This window comes from Fistularia commersonii, chromosome 33 (genome assembly GCF_037954325.1).
Source record: "Fistularia commersonii isolate RoL2024-O1a breed Wild chromosome 33, RoL_Fcom_v1.0, whole genome shotgun sequence".
Classification (NCBI taxonomy): domain Eukaryota; kingdom Metazoa; phylum Chordata; class Actinopteri; order Syngnathiformes; family Fistulariidae; genus Fistularia; species Fistularia commersonii.
In genome coordinates, this window is record NC_141316.1 from 4,602,880 (window position 1) to 4,623,174 (window position 20,295).

General features: G+C 37.8%; 2 protein-coding genes across 3 annotated transcripts; one reads left to right on the forward strand and one right to left on the reverse strand.

Moving 5' to 3' along the window:
* Positions 1-51: 51 nt before the first annotated feature.
* cops3 (COP9 signalosome subunit 3) lies at positions 52-9,230 on the reverse strand. The gene is made up of 12 exons (XM_086140501.1): positions 9,059-9,230; positions 8,011-8,140; positions 6,558-6,670; positions 5,928-5,977; positions 5,302-5,394; positions 4,809-4,988; positions 4,533-4,673; positions 3,915-4,088; positions 2,645-2,731; positions 1,612-1,725; positions 1,435-1,515; positions 52-840 (listed from the first exon to the last, which is right to left on the reverse strand). Exons 1-12 carry the CDS (start codon positions 9,111-9,113, stop codon positions 787-789), a joined length of 1,272 nt encoding a protein of 423 aa, XP_085996627.1. The 5' UTR covers positions 9,114-9,230; the 3' UTR covers positions 52-786.
* A 1,180-nt stretch (positions 9,231-10,410) lies between these two features.
* Positions 10,411-17,573, forward strand: nt5m (5',3'-nucleotidase, mitochondrial). 2 transcript variants are annotated; one of them, XM_086140823.1, is made up of 6 exons: positions 10,756-10,854; positions 10,993-11,243; positions 12,639-12,739; positions 14,187-14,247; positions 14,334-14,448; positions 15,667-15,955. In XM_086140823.1, exons 2-6 carry the CDS (start codon positions 11,055-11,057, stop codon positions 15,804-15,806), a joined length of 606 nt encoding a protein of 201 aa, XP_085996949.1. In that variant the 5' UTR covers positions 10,756-10,854; positions 10,993-11,054; the 3' UTR covers positions 15,807-15,955. The 2 variants fall into 2 exon arrangements, with proteins under 2 accessions (XP_085996948.1, XP_085996949.1); XM_086140822.1 differs by having other exon boundaries at positions 10,411-11,243; positions 15,667-17,573.
* The last annotated feature ends 2,722 nt before the right edge of the window (positions 17,574-20,295 follow it).

The window sequence follows — 20,295 nt, forward strand, 5'->3', positions numbered from 1 at the left end:
ACGGCTGAGGCCCTTCCCACACAAGCATGAAAACCAGTTCTATATTCTCAAACAATTTATTATAACAGATCCACAATCGCAAAGCTCCCGAATGACATGACAGTTTGGTTTCATCTGTTGACTTCACCACTTGTGATAACAAGCTGTCAGAATGATTTTTTTTATAGTGCTCTAGCGACCTCTAGTGGATCAGACCTAAAAAAAGGCAAAAAAAGGAAAATAACTCAACAAAAACAGTGCACCAAATTGTGAACAAGTCCTCCATTGCGCTGAGTTTGGTCAAGGGCATGTTTGTGTGTACAGATTCTCTATTGATATCTACATTCTAACCAAGAGGAGTGAGAGGGAAACGATCATTGCAGTCTTTACAAATGTAGAATATATTCGGATTTATTCCTTGCCAGCCACAGATGTATTACCTCCAAAGTAATACCCTCTAATTACAGCCATCATGCAGCAGAACCAAAACAAACAGTGAGATTATTCACATATATTTTTGGAACAAATAAGTCCAGTTTTATTATTGTGTTTTGCGCCACCCTGAACATTGATAAATAAAACACTGACAAAATTGTAATCTTTTTCCTTTTCCATAAGGATAGTTTATCCTTGAGACACTGTGAAGAAAGGATATCCAAATTTATAATCATTCCACACAACCAAATTTGCCTTTACCAATGTCCATATGCAATAGAATAATTGTTTTCCTCTTAAAAAAAAATCCAACTCATCCCAGGAAGAATGTGTTGGGGAGGCTGCAGCGTTCTCTCCCAGTCCAAAGGCCCCTCAGGAATAACTTGATGTTTTGCTACCAACATCATCCTCCTGCGATCCCATACTCTGGAAGAAAAAAAACAGTCATGGTCAAAAGTTGGTAATGGGTAAACAATTTGTTATTTTATGGTTCCTTGGAACCACCTTGAAATAATTTTGAGAGAACACTTAAGTCCCCTGATCCAAACCCTATGCAGCGGATAAATGTCACCGTACAGTGTAAACTTGACGAATGGAGTTTTGCAACTTGCTGCATGTGATGCTGCCAGCCTAATTCTGAGGAATGTCATGTCATTATTTTTCAGGTTTTTAATAATTAATGCACAAAGTTTGACCACTTTGAACCCACTGCAGGGAAAGACTGGTAGGGCTAAAGCCCAGTGTACTGGTATTTTTCCTCATTTTTTTATTTTTGTTAGACCCCTGAATCACAAATATGGTGCATGACAGAAGTTGTATTTATCTGTGAAGGTTCTCAGATAGACCATAGCATCCAAGATATTTCTTCAGTCAGAACTAGAAAAGCCTCTAGGATGATGGGTGAAACGTCTTCAAGTGAAGAAATTCAAAAACAGTTGCCATGACAGGAAGATTTTGACAAGACGTTGTATATATTTATGCAATCAGCCACATGGGAAAAATGTTTGAATATTTTCACACCTTCTGCACAAACTGTGGGTTTACTGTAATTTCCTGATCCATAGACTTTAGTTTTTCATCCAGCTCTATACATTTCAACATCTGAAAAAAGAAATAAAAATAACACACATTAATATGTAGATACATGAGGGATTCATATGGTAGGAATAAAGAAAACTATCACAAAAATATCCTCACCTCTTGGTCAATTTTATGAAGCATTGCTGGGTTGTTGTATTTTTCGGGGTTGTCGTGGAAGCAGACCATGCCATCCTTTTGGTTAATGCTAGCGTAGATCTCACCATCTTCAATCTGTGTAGGTTGGCATTAGTATATAAAAAATGTAAACAAAGTCCAACATAACAGTGATCAACAAACTGTTGAATAAAAGAAAAAAAAAAATCACAATCATGGGTGCAATTTGAATTTTTTGGGGGGAGGGGGGGAAAGACTGCAATTGTGATTGATAAGTGTAAATGTAAAACCTTTGGAAAATTAGAAAGAATACAGACAGGAAAAGGACTCTAAACTCTGGTGTCAGTGCATGTTACTAATGTTCAGGTTTCGGTGTCAGGGGGTTAAAAACTTACAGAAAATCTGTGCAACAGTGAATTATTCACCTTATTCAATTCCCAAGTACCTGCAGATGTACATTTTTTGAACTTATTTTACCAGTCAATATATACATTAATTGTATAGTTTGATACAGATTCCTAAATTCTCAGTACTAATCAACACAAAGATTCATGTAATTCCATGTCAAATATTACAAATATATAGTATTCATGAGGGATTGTGAAGGTGACATATTTGGAAAGATGTTTCTAAAACAAAACATGCAGCACATATATTAATACCATCATCAAAACAGTGATGTCAATTTTCTGTTGCTACAAACAATGTCTTTCAATTCTGTAATGTGAATAAAATAAAGGGTGATCAGACAAAAACCGAGGACAAAAGTTCAGGTCACCAGTTGTAGCATGAGAATGCATGAGAAGGTTTGCCAGAAATTTTCCAACACATAATGTTTGATCACTAAAGGGCGCACACACAGGACAAGAACCAGTGCAGAGGAGCTGGCTTTCAAGAGGAAATGTTAGTGAATCAGTCACCACTCCATCACAGGGCAACATAAAGACAAACAACCATTCACTCTCTCATTCATCCAAGTGTATTCCTAAAAGGGAAACCCAATGATTAGCATGATGGGTGTTCTGGACACACTCACCATGTGTAAGACATATTTCTCAGCCTCCTGAGGGCCTGAGAGCTGCACTCGACTTGCCATGTCTTGCAAAGAGAGCGTCAGGAAGGTCTAAGGGGACACAGTAAAGACAAAAGCAGATGTAAAAACAGAAATAAGTACACAAACACTGATCAAACAACTACATAATATGGGTGCTTTTAACCACTGTGAAAAGGGTCTGTTCAATCTGCATTGACTAGACTGCAATTGGCAGTTCCCTTGTCGCTCACAAGTATGCAAGAGGCTAGAAAGACTTTATCTGCTTCTAACTGAAATTTGACAGTTGTCGAAAGGCACCACTGAAGAGTCTCTTTTAGCATTAGCTATAGTGTACATTTCTCTTGTCTTATCAAACCTCAATTCTCCTCAAGGTTGACTTGGAAACTACATATTGGTTTGAAGCTCTTGTCTGCAGCTCACACAGCCATCAGAAAATTGTATTGTGATTTTACTGTGACTTTTGGTTGGCTAGACCTCTTCCACCCACAGCTGCACCAGTTTCAACATATTTTTTTTGTTTTTTTAAAACTACACTAACATGATTTATTTACAATCAATCTGAAGCATGGGGTGACCGCTCCATCATTTTAGTCATTTGATATTTAATATAGAATTTCCAGCAGTGAACTAATGGTCTGATTAAGTTTTGCTGTGACACTGGGAGGGCAGCCTTTCTTCCACACGGCTACGTCTGCTAATGTGGTTGAATGGAGGGAAATCTAGCCATTTAAATGTAATAATCAATTTATAATTTATAGGTAAAAAGCCAGTCTTCTCTCATATCCTGAAAGACAAATGTATGGAAAAAAACGTATGACTCCCAACCTCTGAAAAACAGCTATACCGAAATAAATTGCATGTTGCACTTTGTATTTTTGTACTGTGTTCACATCAAGTTGCACATTTGTTGTTTACCTTTAAGTCAGTACAAGATGTAACCAAAAACCTGAGCCAAATTCCCTGTGAGTGCGAACATGGCCATTAAAACCGATTCTAATACTCTTGTATCCATTAAATAACAAGTGTCAGGATATGTATTGACTTCTGGATTGTCTCTTCTACTGGACGACACAATTAGTCCTCCAAACTAGACAGAAAGAATTAGCAGCTGTGCTAAGTTTAAAAATGATAGCCCAAAACCAAGCATACTTCTGGTTTCTTGCTAACACATGCTTGTATACTTAAACCTTCATCACACAACGAAGCAATGACTTCAGATGTTCCATTCCCATATTTGTGAAGAAAAACACACCTTTGTTAGCCTCTGGATGTTTTTCTTGTAGAGGGAGGAGAGACATTGTTTGACCAGGCCTGTGTTGTTGTCTCGCGTGAAGGTCTCGCTGTGTTTGTTGACCAGGCTACGTAGCTCAGCCGGGTTGTTGGTGGTGTAAACCTGTGCCAACTCATGGTATGCGTTGCTCAGGGGCTGAAGGTAGTCAGTGTAGGAAAAATATGTTAAAACAAAATGTTGTATATTACCACAATTTGTATAAAAAGAAGGTATTTGTTGTGAGTTTACATCTCATTATAACTTAAATTTAGACTCTTCTTTGTGACTTTTAAAATTTAGGCATGTAAACAATGTACCGTACTACAACTCTGACTCCTAGTTTTAGGTTGACTGTATCTGTCTGAATATTTATTTTCACAAGAGATGAATAAAAGACATCCCTCAAGAGATTTAAGAACACAAAACTTAGCACAGAATAGCTACATGTTTTGAACGCAGAGTACCGGTAGATAAAGAAATTAGCTGATTTCTGCTTTAATGGACTCAAAAATCAATTGCCCTTCAATTAAAACATCAAAATTCTCCATAATCTAGCAACTTAAATCAAAATAAATGAAAAGAGGTCTCATACGTCCTTACCTTGATGAACCTCCCTACAATCTGTGAGGTGTATTTGGGCAGCTGCTGCACTTTGCCGTGGAGAATGAGCGAGACCAGGATGTATTTCTTATAGGCTTCCAACATGATGTGGCTTACTGCCATGGCTGGAGTGGTTATTGCCTGAACACACACATGATGTGACAAGAGTAGATTTTATCCAGGGCATTGATCAAAGTTAAAGAATTTAAAACAACTTTTATTGATCGTGTGTAAATGTCAGTGCAGATGCATAGAAAAGGACAGGAAAGTAAGTACCTGTTCATAAAAATACAGCGCTCTATCAAAGTTTTTTAGGCCCGTGTAGATCATGCCACCATAGTAGTAGTAACATAAAAAGTGCTTTGCATCATAGGCTCCATTCTCCTTACAGATGTCCATCATGTCCAGCTCCAAGAAGGGTAGGGCAGGCTTGAAGCACTTTGCTAACAAGCACAGCTGCAGGTGAAAAGGAAAGTTGACAATTATGGAGTAAATTCTTGCTAATTTCTAAAAGTTGACTGTTAGAGTCCTCACGGAATTACTAAAGATTTTGAGAGTATTCAAGTTCACTGATCAAATGTGGTCAATGTCTTACGGAATTTGCAAAGAATGTCTAGATATAAAATATAAAGTATCTCAATACTCAGTATCTGAAAAACACTATTGTTGAGATATTCATGTATTATTCAGTGAAAAAGGTGATTATTACAGTTGCATAAATCATACATTTCAGAGAACTCTAAGTGCAGGTAAATTAGGGTGAACTCACCTGACACAGGTCTGCATGAACTGAGGTAAGTTGGTTTGTGTTCATCTGCATTTTGTCTATTGCCTGTTTTAGAACGACGACCCCCCTCAATGGCTGATAAGAAAAAAAAGGGATTTTCTGTGGGCTGATTGTCACTGTTTTCATAGTCAAAAACCTCTGAAAATGGCCTCCCCCTCTAGTTCACTTTAAAATGCATTTAAATATTTAGCTGGCACAGGGAAAGAAAAAAAAAAAAAAAAAAAAAAGGATTCACATGGGCTTTGACACTCTTGTGATGTGGTCATTTTCAGCCTGGTACCGACGAACAATGATTAAAACAAATAAATCAATAAATACATTTGAATTTCTTTAGCAACACCAATGAAAAATTACTCATGCACAAGGTTCAAACAGCACATGCAGTGTGTATATAAACACACACATGCACGCCCACACAAGCACATTGTAAGAAGTGAAAGAAATCATTTGCTTGAAATCACTTGCTTTCACACAACATTAAAAAAATTACACATTCATCTTGATAGCATGAGGTACCCTAAGTTACAACTAGTTTGAATTCAAACATAAGCAGTTGGGATATGTTGCTGCATAATTTAAGCCCAGCCTTTGTCAAGTTAAATTCTTACCTGTTTCCGCTCCACAAGGGCATTTGTCAGCTGGTGGCAGAGACCAGCAACTGTGAGAGGAAATAGAAAACAGGGAAAGTATTGAATGAAAATGGACCACTGAGTGGTTAGATGATTCGTTGTATGTGCAACACAGGGTAACACATGATGCAGTTACATGTGATATTGCTTTAACGAGAATTACTGGAGAGTTTCAGTGATAAATGTTGCCATTTTTCCTGTTACTCAATGTCAGCACATACCAATGGATGACAATATGGTTATAACAAACCTTCACAATATATGTAAATTTGAGATAATCACAAATAAAATTTTATAAGAATTCGATGGTGGGTAAAAGTAGCTATGAGTATTTCAAGCATACAGTTGTGTTTATGCCTCCCTGATTTGTGCATTGTATCTGACATGCACATATGATTTTGTTTCACACAATGGGGCTCTTGACAAAACTTTAAACTGCTCCATTACAAAAGAACTCATCATTTTACAGACCTGACCAATGTGAAAACTGTTACCATTTCATGGGACAAAAAAACAATTACGTAAATGTTTCCACAGTAAGCAGTGTGTGTCATGTTTAGTAAATCACAAGCGGTGTGTGTGTGACAAGTTATGTAAGTCACAACTTACAAGTGTCTGTTGCATATCTAATGTGCTCCCCATTGCAGGTACTGATGAAGAGTTGGACTTGGGAAAAGAGTGTCTCAAAGTCAGGGATGTTTGGCATGGAGAACTTCACAAATCTGGAAAAAACAGACATATGTTTACATTGACAGAGCCCTGGACACTAAAATTACCAGTCAAAAAAGGGAGGTTTTGCATTCTGGGCTATAATTGTCAAATAATGATGGTTACATTTGCGTTGTCTTGCGTTGTCGCTTACTTAGTAGCGAAAGAGCATTTTCTCTTCATATTCAAGCAGCTATTACAAAAGGACAACTCCAGAGGCAGAGTATAGGTAAAGAAAGGAAAATAATTCACGGATGTCTATGAAAGAACATTCACAGTAAATTGTTGCTTACATTTGTAAAGTGAAGAGCCCAAGAACAATAAATCAAAACAAAAAATAAATAAATAATAAATAAATGCAATAAATAGTATGGATAGCCAGCAGTAATGACAGTTTGTCTGATCAAATGCAACATTGACGACAAATCATTTGTTTTTTGAATTGTGTTTTCATTGGAAACCAATTAGCCAATTGATATCAAACCAAAACGTATTGGGTGCTTAGGGATGAAGAATCAAACTACTAAATGGAAAAAAAAATGTTACAGTGTCTTAAATTCAAAATCATTTAATGCGTCATGGTAAGACTCAATAGCTTTCAATTCTAAATTGTAAGTGTCCCTCACTGCCAGCATTAAAAGAATAATTCAGTGAATTGATTGAGCTCCACTTAACATTGAACAATCAAACAAGTCAGCTATCACACATCTGTGAGACCAACATCTTTCTCATAGATTGATACAAGCAATATAGCATGGTACAACGCATGGAGCGACACAGATGAGCTTTGCCTCAAGCTTTTGCCTCTGGGATGACAACTGATGTTGAATGGCATACATATCAAAAGTCTGGCTGCTGTTAACCAAACAAGTCTGAATTTCTCACCCAACTACAAATGGGCATTATATACTTCAGTTTACCATGCTTTAAAATATACAAAGGGTGAAGCATCTTTGTAGTTCATTGGAATCAACTGAGCCCCGAAATCTGATCTTTTCAAAAAAAAATCCTTCTTTTTGAAAAGGTACATGGAGGTGGTGTTGTTACTACTGACCAGTTGAGAACAGCTTTGATTTTTTCACCCATGTTGCCATCTGGCAATGATTTACATAAGTAGACTAGGACACTAAAGGAATTTCTCTTGAATCTCTCTTTCATGCTGCACTGACCTGAAATGCAACGTGTTCAATCAGCCAGATAACCCACCAACAGTTGAGTTGAGAGTTGAGCCATGCAGCGCAAAGCAAAGAGTAATGACAAAGACAACTGGAAGGTTTTTGGTGATCAAGAAAACAGTACTTGACTTGGGCTTGCTACACTAACCTGAAAGAAAATACTATGGTAGTGTACTTACAGCACAGCCAGCACACCAAGGGAGTGCTCCTGGATGTCCAAGGCCCCCAGCACCGTATCCAAGTGGGACAGATTTTTGGCCAGCAACTCTCCGCTCTTGTTGATCAGCTCACACAGCTGAGTCATCTGGCCTGCCGGAAGCAAATTGGCAAGAAAAGTTAAGCCACTTTGGCCCCTGTTGTAGACCTTTGACATATTTAAAAAGGCACAATTATCTCAAACGATTTACATTGAATTATTAAATGCACAACATGAGTATAATAACTTTCATACCACACTGGCACTTGGTCCTCTAATTTTATTTCACTATGGTGGAAAGCTTTGCATGATTAAGGTTTATTATCTGATTTATAGACAGGCGGTTATTGAAAATGTTATCAAACTCAACAATCGTTGAAGAATACTTTTTTAAAGTCACCTTTGGTGTTCTTAGTTAGGATGAACTTTAACTTAGCAGGAGAGGACAATGCAACAGATATTCTTCAGTGTATTAATCTTACAGTGAAAAAACAAAAGGATTCTATCGTATGCAACAGCCGTGAAGCTGTCTTATTCACGTACGAGAATCTCGTTAAATTGCATATAAACATCGAGCTATGGTGGACCATTTCAATACAAATCGCCCAGTCAAGTGTCCTGTCAAGGCCTTGCAACAGAAGCAATGCGTACGGGATTGACAGACGACTTTAAACCAATACGATTCCAGAATTCAGTTCACAGGCAAATCGTGGGGAGGCGAAGGCGGGACTACCGGTTGACAGTGCCCAGAAATTATTTTCTAGATCAAAAAGAAAAAGTGTGATTTTGATGTTCTGTTTGATGAGCTACAAAGTCTGTGTTTCACCGATGTATGCATGTGCCATAATAGACCACGAATGAACACTTTGCAGGAGTCTCGTTGAAAAACAAAGTGATTTTTGCGGCGTGTTTACATGATAAGGCAAAAAGAGGGCTCTAACCAGTTTGGCTGCTTAGCTATCGGCAAGCATTGGATAGCATGCAAGCTAACCAGCGAGTACAACCCCCTCGAATTAGTTTAACAACCCTACCTTGAGCGGAGAGCTGCCGCACATTGTTCACAAACTGCTCCAATGCTGAAGCCATTATTTCCTGGGTCCAAAGTGGAGGTAATTTGCACTGGTTTTCATTCAAACGTCAGAAACAACTCCGTCCGGACAGAGACAGGGGGCCACACAGCCGCCACTGAGTTGAAGATGTCGCGAGATCTTACGTACTGAAGAGACTGCAACGAGATTTTCGAACCAACGGATATTTAAAGGAACATGTTTTGCCAAAACAAAGCCATATTTATTGGTCGTTCTTGCATTAACTAACAACTACTTTTGCAACACTTAATTTACTTATACATAAAGCTACTATGGCTCAAATAATCTTCAAATGCACCACGATACTCTTGATGTTAATGTTCATCATTTAAGAGCTACAGGAACTGACGTACAGTTTTCCTTTTTTTTGAACAAAGATGTTCTCAAACGTAAGAGCACCTTTCGAACTAATTTATAGACGTCCGCTGCCCATAAAAGAATTCAGGTATTTGCATATTCGATTAAAAAATGTCGAAAAACAACAGATTTTCCACGCTTTTTATACATTTAGAAATTAAGTCATCCGTATCATTTCACCAGTCACTTGTGTTAGATCTCAATTGCTTTGTCCATGAGAAATATTTTGAAACATCAAGCGACTACTTTGCTCTGGCATGCAATTAATTTAAGGACATAAACTCACTTTCAGTTTCGAAGAGCTGGTTTACAGTGACCGCTTTTACCAGAGTTTTTTTTTTCTTTTGTTTGAATAATATGTACCTCCTGTGTAAGCTAATCTGTTCTGGACTGAATATGAAACCTTTCTTTTGCATGGGCTCCTGACACTTAAAATGCTCCTTTCCCCCCAGAGGTTTTCCCTCTGACGCTCACAAATATACTCCTTTTTCCCCAGTTTTTATCACTTTTATTCACTTGGTCTTTCATGTCCAGTGACACCAGAATGTCCCGTGACACTTGAAGAGAGAAAAAGATTCCCTTATGCAGGAGTTCACTCAGTCTGTTTAATGTATATTGGCAGTTTGCATTACATTATGGTATGGAGACAGTGCTGCAGGAATGAAATGTTTAAAGACAATCACATTTTTATGTATGCACACATCTGATAGCCGTTCCATAAAAACTGCCTTGTGCTTATTCAAATAGATAAGCCAGTCATAAATAGAGTGATATCATAACTGACTTCATAGCATCGGCAGTAATGCAATAAGTTATTGTCTCTATAAAAACAACTGACTGAAAATATGGTGGATTGCAAACTGCTAAAAGTGACTGTGTAGCTTTGTCAAAGAAAGCAAGGAAACTTGTGTGAGCTATCTTCTCAGTTTAACATCTTTGTGCTAAGCTGCATGAACTGTAGTACAGTTTGTTCCCAACTCTTACTGGTTCCTCTGCAGAGCGGTGCAACCTTGGTGCTATACTGCGGCAATGCATTCATTATATTTTTTAAAATTTTTGGCCAAACAGCCTCGCATTTCCTCATGCTCCTAGATCCGCTGGGGTTAGAAATGGAGTTGACAGCTCCGGGACAATAAATGCACAGTGAGAAACGGTTCTACCAGAGCCCAGTACACTGTACCCTAAAGTCAGGTCACGTTTGAACAGCACGCCGCTGAGCACCCGAGTTAGCTTGCGAGCTAAAGTTAGCACAGCTGCTCGTGACACCCAAAGCCCCCCAACGGGATGACACGTTTAAGCTAGCGGTGACACACAGCTTAACGAACCGACGAATTATCCACTCAAGCAATGGAAACGAGACGATGTAGTTGACGCACTCCAAGGTAAACTTTTTTGACTCTCATGCGGACTTTTCACCGCTGCTCCCCTTGGCCGTCAGGGAGAGGTTGGACGGGACGCTAATTTGTGCACGGCCCGGAGTCGTTCAAGTCAAGTGTAAACAATGATACCGTTCACTACAGCCCGCCTACTTGGAAGAGGGAAATACTTTCTCCGAGAGTCTTTTCAAAGGATCGGTGTTAACATGTCCTCAAATCCCGCGACCAAGAAACTGAGGGTTCTAGTTGATATGGATGGGGTTTTGGCGGATTTTGAGGGCGGGTTTCTAAAGAAGTACCGGGCCAAGTACCCGGATGAGCCGTACATCACACTGGATGACAGGAGAGGATTTTGGGTGTCGACGCAGTACGGACAGCTGAGGACCGACCTTTGTGTAAGTCTCGCGGATTGAAGCGGTTCTTTGGAATAATACAAATAAAGTGCACCCACAATTACACACATCTTTTTCACAACTGATTGGTGCAGCTTCGACACCATCTACAACGGATCATCCCAAAACTCTTAACTTAAAATTCAAAAGAAGTCTACGACTGAACTACCCATTTGTAAGACTAAAAACAAAAAAAGTTTCTCATGAAATTGGTTTTAAGTCAGCGGGGAAGCTATAGACTAAAACACACCACACCATAAGTAGTACTGCATTTGGCAGTGTGATTAGATTCCCACTGTCAGGCAAGAAATATTTATAAAACAAGAAAATAATAAATGTAGACAATGAAGAACTTGTGTCAGATCTGATGGGTGTAGTTTTCTTAACCAGTTTAATCCATCATAGGCACAAGACTCTCATTGACATTGAAGCTGTGTGTGGCCTCACCAGAGCCGGACTGGTTATCTTTTTCCAAACAGAATCCCAGTACAGTATCAGTGTAAACAGTAAAAGAGCTTCCCTTTTCTATATGAGCTATTATTTGTATGCGAAAATCTTCACTCATTTGTGTTTATACCGAGCACCGAAGAAAAGTAAATAATTAAGAAAGTGAAAGTATTATGTATATAGCTTATTAAAATATGAAAACAGAAACACCTTCACAACTGGCTATTCGTGTTTTGTGAGTTTTCCAGATTGCCCATCATTTCTGTTTAACCGACTATTACATAAAGGTTTTCCCAAAGTGATGGAGGAGGAAATTGCGGCAGACATACTATTGACAGTGTCAGCGCACCTGCAGTTATTATTCTTGGAGGGACTGCTACTGATTTATGCCAGTTATTCACTGAAATTGGATCCATGTCAGCATGTGGCAGAACTGGAACTGGCCTTTCCTTGTTCCTGTTCCAGTTCTATGGTGAGCCTTACGTGTAAAATCGCATTTCTTTCTACTCGATCTTGCAAAATAATAATTGACACTTGTTATAACAACTCCAAAAAGTTGAAAGCAGAAAAAAAAACATGTTCCACAATATGTGGTTCAAGTGAGACAATGTACATGCAGGACATGATCAAAACACAAGGCAACCTATGGTGGCCTGCAGGGTGCTCAATGCATTATTTAAATTTTGTCAAAATGTACTTTCTCACTTCACTTCTCATATTACCAAAATTATTATCCAGTAACTACACATTCAGGAAAAATATTTTACATCTTGGAAGATTATCAAAAGCTAGGAGTCTGGAGTCCTACTCTGTCAGCGTTTCTAAATAACCAGGTGTATACACCGCACTTCTCCCAAGCACATACTGCAAGCTTACTCACATGTGAGCAAGCACCTGATCAGTATAAACGTATTGATAACGGGCCTGAATGTGTGTGTGTTATGTCTTCAGGAGAAAGCCATTAGTATCTGGGAGTCTAAGGATTTCTTCATAGAGCTGGAGCCGCTGCCAGGAGGAGTAGAGGCTGTGAAGGAGATGGCAAAGATGGAGAAGTATGTTTTGAAAATGCAATTTAATCATCTGCTCAATATACATATATATGATTATGAATGATTACATGGCAGATTAATACTGCTATTATAATTTCTGCAGAAGAAAAAGACCAGCAGCTGCAGAGCCATTTTTTTTTCTTTTTACAATTACATTTTGCTACTTTTAGAGCCTTATTTGTATGCATAGAATATTCATGAATACAGATAAGCACGGTATGGTTTCACACGATTAAAGATTAGAAAAGGAAATCTTTAAAAAAAAAAAAAACTTCCTTCTAGTCCTCTTATTCAGCAACTTCTTAAAAGGCTTGAAACTCAACTTTGACTTTTAAGACCATAACTTGTGACATTTATGGACTTGAGCCTCATGACTTGATAATTTTTCCAAGGCATTGAAATACATTACTCCAGAAAAATTTGTAAGCGTATAAGCTGTTAACGGTTCCTTTACAAATTGAACGGCTATAGTCGTCATGCTGGAAAAAACAGAGAAATCCTCTGATAAAGTCTTCAACACTGAATCTTTTTTCTGGTGTAGTTTCATCAAGTTGCATTTCTTTCATTTATTTATTTGGGGAAAACATATTCAGTGGGTAGCTGTGTCCAATCTCTATTAAGTTTACATGTTCTGCACACGTGTGTTGGTTCTGTCCAGCTTCCCAACCACATTCACAATGCAAGAAAAGCGCCATTGATTATGAATGAATGAATTTGCAATCTCACCCACCCACATGTTTAAGAAGCAGTGGGCACCCACTCAATGTAGGAAACAGCCATGTTAGCTTTTCGTTTGGACTTAAAATACTTTCAAATTTGAGAGTTGCTTGAGACTCAAGACTCCAGTCTTGAGTCGGTGTGACATGTGGGTGTTGCAAGTAATGACCTTTCCCCCCCTTGGCCATTGCACTCAATTGGAGTTTTCTTTTTACATGGATTTTATCAACATTGAAATGTCTTATTGGAATGTGCAACGTTTCCTTCTAAAGCCAAAGCAAATGTGAACTAGAAACAAAATTGTACAATTTAAGATATTCTACGATACAGAGATGGACCAAGCTATCAGAATCAGAATATGCACTTTACAAGTGCTCTTGTAGTAAAAAAACAAAACAAGAAAAAAAACTAAACACATTAGTAATACATGTTTAAATGGCCAGGTGGTATTGCCATAAACTTGATTCAGTGACATTAACTCAATACGAGCGACTATCTTTAAGTCTGCCATAGTCATTGGAGAGACGGCTGTTGATTGGCATCTCCTAAGAAGAAAACCCAGTGGAACAAAAAGAGCATCTTCTCTTGTCAGGGAAAAAGGCATATGGTGTGAGCTGACATTGTTCACCTTGTTTGTATTTCTGTGTTTTGCTAATCAATCAGTTGCCACAATATAAAGTTGTTTGCTTGCTTTTTCAAGTGTTTCCACTCCCCTTTCATTTTCCTTCCACAGCACAGATGTCTTTATTTGCACCAGCCCTATAAAGCATTACAAACATTGTCCATATGAAAAGGTAAGAGCCATGTGCTGAAATTGCATCTAAAAACAATTACTCTTTTCTAATTGTTTCCCTTACCTCTGTATTTGTTTATTTTTCAGTACGCTTGGGTAGAAAAGCATTTGGGTCACGATTTCCTGGAACAGGTTATTCTTACTAGAGACAAGACTGTGATTTCTGGAGACATACTCATCGATGACAAGCCTGACATCCTAGGTGAGGACTGCGAAAGTGTAATTTTTTTAAACACTCTGTACAGCATTTGACTTTTAAAAAAGTTTTTCAGCAAGATTTACACAAATGCACTTGTGAACAAACTAGGAGGTCCCAGTAATGGACATTGTTATGACTTTAGTAAAAATATTTCTGGTTGGCCTTTTGAGTTGAACATTCCACAAAAGTCTCCATCGAATTACTTCATTCGAAGACAAACTGATTAGATTATGATGATGTAATATAAATGTCATAATTTCTCAGATTCTCATTGCTATATACAGACACTACCGAATTTTATTTCATTCTTCGAAACTGCTCTCCAAACTTCATAAAAGAAGTATCTCCTTAATAACTTATTTCTTGTAACATTCACACATCTCCCAAACATGAATTGTTTGAAAGTGAATTTCAACAGCAGTTTTGCACCTTGAGCAGTATATTGAGAACTTAGCAGAAGTGATGAACCTGCCTCTTTTTTTAGTATGATTATACCTGCATAATAGATTAGAAACTGTGGCTTTCAACAAGGTCCGAGGTCACATACGGGCCCCCAAATAGATTGCTGCTTGTTCCACTTTTGTGTGGGATTTAGGTTCTTCATATTCCACATACTAACTTCTTGCATTTCTTCACTTCTCCATCGTTTTAATTTTAGCTCATGAATTTCATAATTTCTGAAGGCTCTTCCAATAGGTTGGGGGTAGCGTAGTTTTAGTTTCAGATCCCCTAAATTCAAGGACATTGGCATCTTGGAAACCACTGCAGTTTCAGTAGCAGATACTGCTGAGCTTGTTTTGCAGGTTTAGATTTTGAGCGTGATTGTGCCATTGGCCCTAGCATTCGTGACCCAGTCTTGATGTATATTGAGGGATATGTCACTTAAAAAGGACCAAACGAATGATAAAACAGTAATGATGTAACATCATCAAATTCAAATGACACGTGTTCGGAAAAATCGCCGTCATATGAACAAGCTACAAGCATGCGTGAGAGTGTGTTCAAAGAAATACAGACTGAGGAAAAGAACCGGAAGTAAAGTTGATTCCACAATTTTGCTTGTGTAATAGCATGTGGGTGTTCGTCAGTGTGAAATTTGCATTTTGTGAGACTCTTGGGCTGTTACTGTCTGTCTAAATTGGCAGTTGTTGCCGCCACACAATAGATTTTGATGATGGCTTGTTATATACTGTAATTTTTTTGTACTCATCTGTTAATCAGGTGTGGAGCCCAAACCCACATGGGAGCATGTCTTGTTCACTGCATGCCACAACAAGCACCTTCAGGTTGGGCCTACTCAGAGGCGGCTGCTCTCCTGGTCAGATGACTGGAGGTCCATCTTGAACAGCAAAAGGCAGTGAGAACTCCAAACCCCAGCAGCCTGGATCCTTCCTTGTTTGAGGAGCTGACTTCATCACCTTAGTGCTGGATGCCAAGACTTGTAGGGAATTTTGGTTCACAACTGAAGAACTAAGGTAACCATCGAAAGAAAGGTGGCGAATACAAGCTGGAAACTTTGGGAAATAAGGATCTCTGACACCAAGCAACCACTTATTACACTGTGATAAGAAACCACAAGGGGGCACTATAAGAGCGTTAAACAAGTTTTGACAACCAGTTCCTGGATATCGAAACAAATCTGCATGAGCACAGGGAATATAGACAAGGGGTATTTCAAAAGGCAAACTAGTTAGTCTCATGTTTGTGTACTGTATGATTTTTATACTCTTATCATGTTATTGCCATTACTTCTCTTCATGCACATCTTTTTGTTGGAACACAGAAGCAGTTTATCTGCAGGTGTCAGTTTTTTAGTACATTAATAACTCACTCATTACAGAACTACTGTACACATTATGCAGGAGAATCTCCATGGGTCACAGGTACTGGGGAGCACGTGCAATACATAAACCCTCAGCAAGTGACCTCGTCATACAAATGTTATAATTTTATGAAACAATTTGTTTCATGTAAGTCTTTTAGGTGGTTTAAAATGTGACAGAAAATCTTCTGACTGGGTCACTTACTGCTACTTACAAATTCAGATCAACACCGAAATATCTCATGGGGTTTTGAAATAGTTTTATTTTTACTAGTTTTGTCTATGGCGTACAACATCTGATTATTTTTATGAATGTGGGAAGAAAAACAATACAAGGCTAGAGAATTGCCACCCTTGTGCATGTATTGAATGGATTAGCCACTGAAGATGCATATGCTTGTTATACTTGTTAGAAAATACATAAGTAAAATATGAGATGTTTGTTCAAGGAAAAACAAAAGTAATACAATTATTTTACAATGTACTTTTGCACAACCAGTCATCTATCTTTGAGCTGCCAGATGTTACTAATCTTTGGTTGAATGTCAGCTGTTGTTTCAATTTCTTTTTAAATCAGTACCGCTACAAAATTTAAAAACAACAATACTGTTATTGTAAACATCACTTGAAAGATGGTCATGATTATGTAAATTGGTAAATTGCAGCCCAAACAGACATGCCCTGATTCCAATGTTCTTCCTTCCTTACATGTTGATATTAAAGTACGGTAGGGTGAGGCAATGTTATGTTTCCAGGCACTGTGAGCCAAACATCCACGAACTGTTATGATACAGTTGGGTCCAAAATTATTGAACAAATATTACATTTTCAGAACTTTCTTGTGAACACAACCACAATGAAATAATTAAGACGTGATATTTGCAGGTCTGACCAAATACTGCATTCAGCAATTTGGAATTTCAGCCATTTTTATGCAGCTTTCTTTATTTTCAGATGCACAAAATAAATTAGATGAAAAATATATTAAAATAAAGTATGAAGGAAGGCCAACTCAACAGAGCAGTACTATTTTATAGAGGACTGCACTGTGGAGCTCAGCAGCGAGAGAACACAGCTAAGATTGATAAGCATGTCATTTTTTTTTTCCTCCAAGATGTAAATCCCCTTTTCATCAACTAGTCATGCCAAGAGTACTCTTCGGGGGAATACATATTTACTTTTCAAGTACAATCAAAAGATGTCCTTTATGAATTTAAATACAGAGGAGTCAATAAGTGGCCAATGCTTGTAGTCAGGCACTGGGGAGATATATTACACTTCAAACAAAAAAAAAAAAAAAAAAGAATCTTTTCTTTCTAAAGACCAACTCAGGATTAACTTGTACCAGAATGATGGGAAAAGAGAAGTACAAAGACGGAAAGGTGAAAGTGAAGAGGGCTTGAGTCTGCTCACTTTGGGCAAAGTGTTGAAAAACAGATCAGTGTATTAGGGTGGATGAATAGTGATCCAAAAACAGCCTATGAAAGAGGTAAAGGTACTGAAATTTTATATCTATATGTATTGTAATTGGAGACAAACTGAAGGTAGACCACTGAAGTGGAAAGTCCTCCAAATATCAAATATCAATCATAACTTTGCTTTGTCCTGGGTTCAGCTTTTACAAAATAGTGTGTGAATTGCATGCACAGTAATCATTAATCGTATTGCAATCCTGTATAAGGGAATACGCAAATCTGAAGAATGATGTCTGTACTTCAAATGCATCTTCTCTTTGAATTTTGTCAGTGCAGGATTACCAATAATAATTGGATAAATGGCCAAATACTTAGGGATCCATATAAATGTGTTCACACGCTGAACTAAGTGGGAAGGTTGGAATTTATTCATTCTAATGATTACTATTGTTTATAATGTGTTTTGCGGAGGGGGGCATTCGTCAATATACTGTATTTTCAAATTGCCAAACCATAGTTTAAAGCACCATTCATTGGCTAAATACTTCCACAACACAGCTGAAATACATGTGTGTTTATTTTGACATGTCAAATAGGATTTCAAACATGCTGTGAAGGTGGTAACTGAATATGTAATAAAAATATGATATATATATATTTATATATATATAATACTGAGTTGCATTTACCACTTAATTGCATTTGCTGCATTTCATCTAAGTTTGTCAGAGTTCTATTTCACAGTATTCTGTCCTGTGCTTTAACTTGCATACATATCTGAAAAAGAACTTGTCTGTTAGGATTGGTGTTGTTGACCGGTGCTATTAATTTGGACATCCTCTGTGAACCTCCAAGCTGAATTAAAATCCATCTTGGTCATTTGTGACTCAAGAGTGATGATTTATTTTGGATGATCCACATAGTACTCAGTGCTTTATAGTGCGAGTTTAATTCACTAAATCTCTATACGTTAAATAGTTTTTTTATTCACCCTGTTTAAACACAATCAAGCTCTATCAATGTCTGCTCTGTTTTTTTTTTATGTTGAAAAAGCTCTGATATGAACTCGAGTGGCTTTTCCGAGAAGTCCAGTCACTTGTCATTTCCAGAGGAAATATGTTTTTGAGGGCTCTTAAACAGCTCCATATGAAATTAATCCCTTCTCAGTGTCGAATATCAGTATGTGAAAGCTTTTTTCCAATGTCCTTTGTCCTTGATGTTTGCTCAGTTTTATTTCCCTTTACATTCTCACCTGTGAGTGTACAGCTCTATCTGACAAGGAGCTGCATCATCACATCAAACAAGTGCACCTGCACAATCCTAATTGAATAAATGTTGCAATTTATCTTTTTTTGCCTCACATTGTACTGTGTAACAAACTGTAAAGGAGCTGACCAAACCTTACTGTCGAACAAATCAAGCTTAAGTTGAAGTGCCTAGTTGGTCGAGGGCAACATCCATCATTATTTTTATTACCGTTTTTTTCTACTACATCTCCACTAGATAAGCTTGCATGTCTAAATTAGCCCTTTTAATGATTTCTATCTTGGATCTACATATTAGAATGGCCAATGTGGTACCCATGAGAATTAAATGAAACAAAAATGGCATCTCCATATGTACTTTTTGAGGTGTTTAAATGGATTTGGGTCAGAACAAATCTAAAGAAACTATGTTTTTCATATTTGTCTCTGAGTCCAAACAATCCAAATGTTTTCATCATAGTTAAAGAAAAGAAGACCAACCCAAGGTTACCGCTGATTCCAGACAGACATTGGTTAAATGGGACATAATTGTGCACCTGTTGTTCAAACAGCAGTTCAACTTACCTGATTCATAAACATGTTGAAAGTAAATGGACGATGATTCATCTAGCCACTTTTCTGCAATCAACATAGATAGAAAGAGAGGTATGTATAATCTCCATGAACCTGCAACACTGTGTACCTGAAGCCTGTTATGCTGTTCTCTTGAGTTTTATGTTTGATAAGAAATTTAAGCGGCCTGTTGCTGATCATAACACTTCCAGCATGTCAGTTATCTTTATAAGTACCAGTCTCATTGGATGTGAAGTGGCTGGGGTGTTTCTCAGAGTGCTGTTTTGGAAGGGAGATGAACAGGCTTCTTTCCCTTCCTGTTTCTGCACTGATATTCAAATGATGTTTTCACAGCTGGGAACATGTAAAAAAAATTGATGCTTCAAGATAGTCATCCATGCCAAAACTAATATCTTCAGTAACAAATTAAACATAAAGACCAATAGTTTGGCCAGATGTTTTTTTTTTTTTTTTCCAAATGACCATTCAACATATCTGTGAAAACCCGTTGATAAATCTTTTTGTGACAACTGTGCCCAGTTGATTGCTCGAAATTGTTTTGCATCTCATCCAAGTGGCACTTTCAGTTCAGTCAGTATGGAGACCTAGCAAGGACAATGACCCTGGATCCCCTGAGTGCTTAGGAGAAAAAAAAAAAAAAACATCAAGGAGCTTGTTGGGTCATCTGGGTTGGAATTTGAATTAGGTTTGTCAAGGTCTTTGCAACCTTTTTCAGATTGGTAAGGTTAAGTTGTATTCACTGAATTTTGTTGTTGAATGAAGTAGTCTGGCTCAT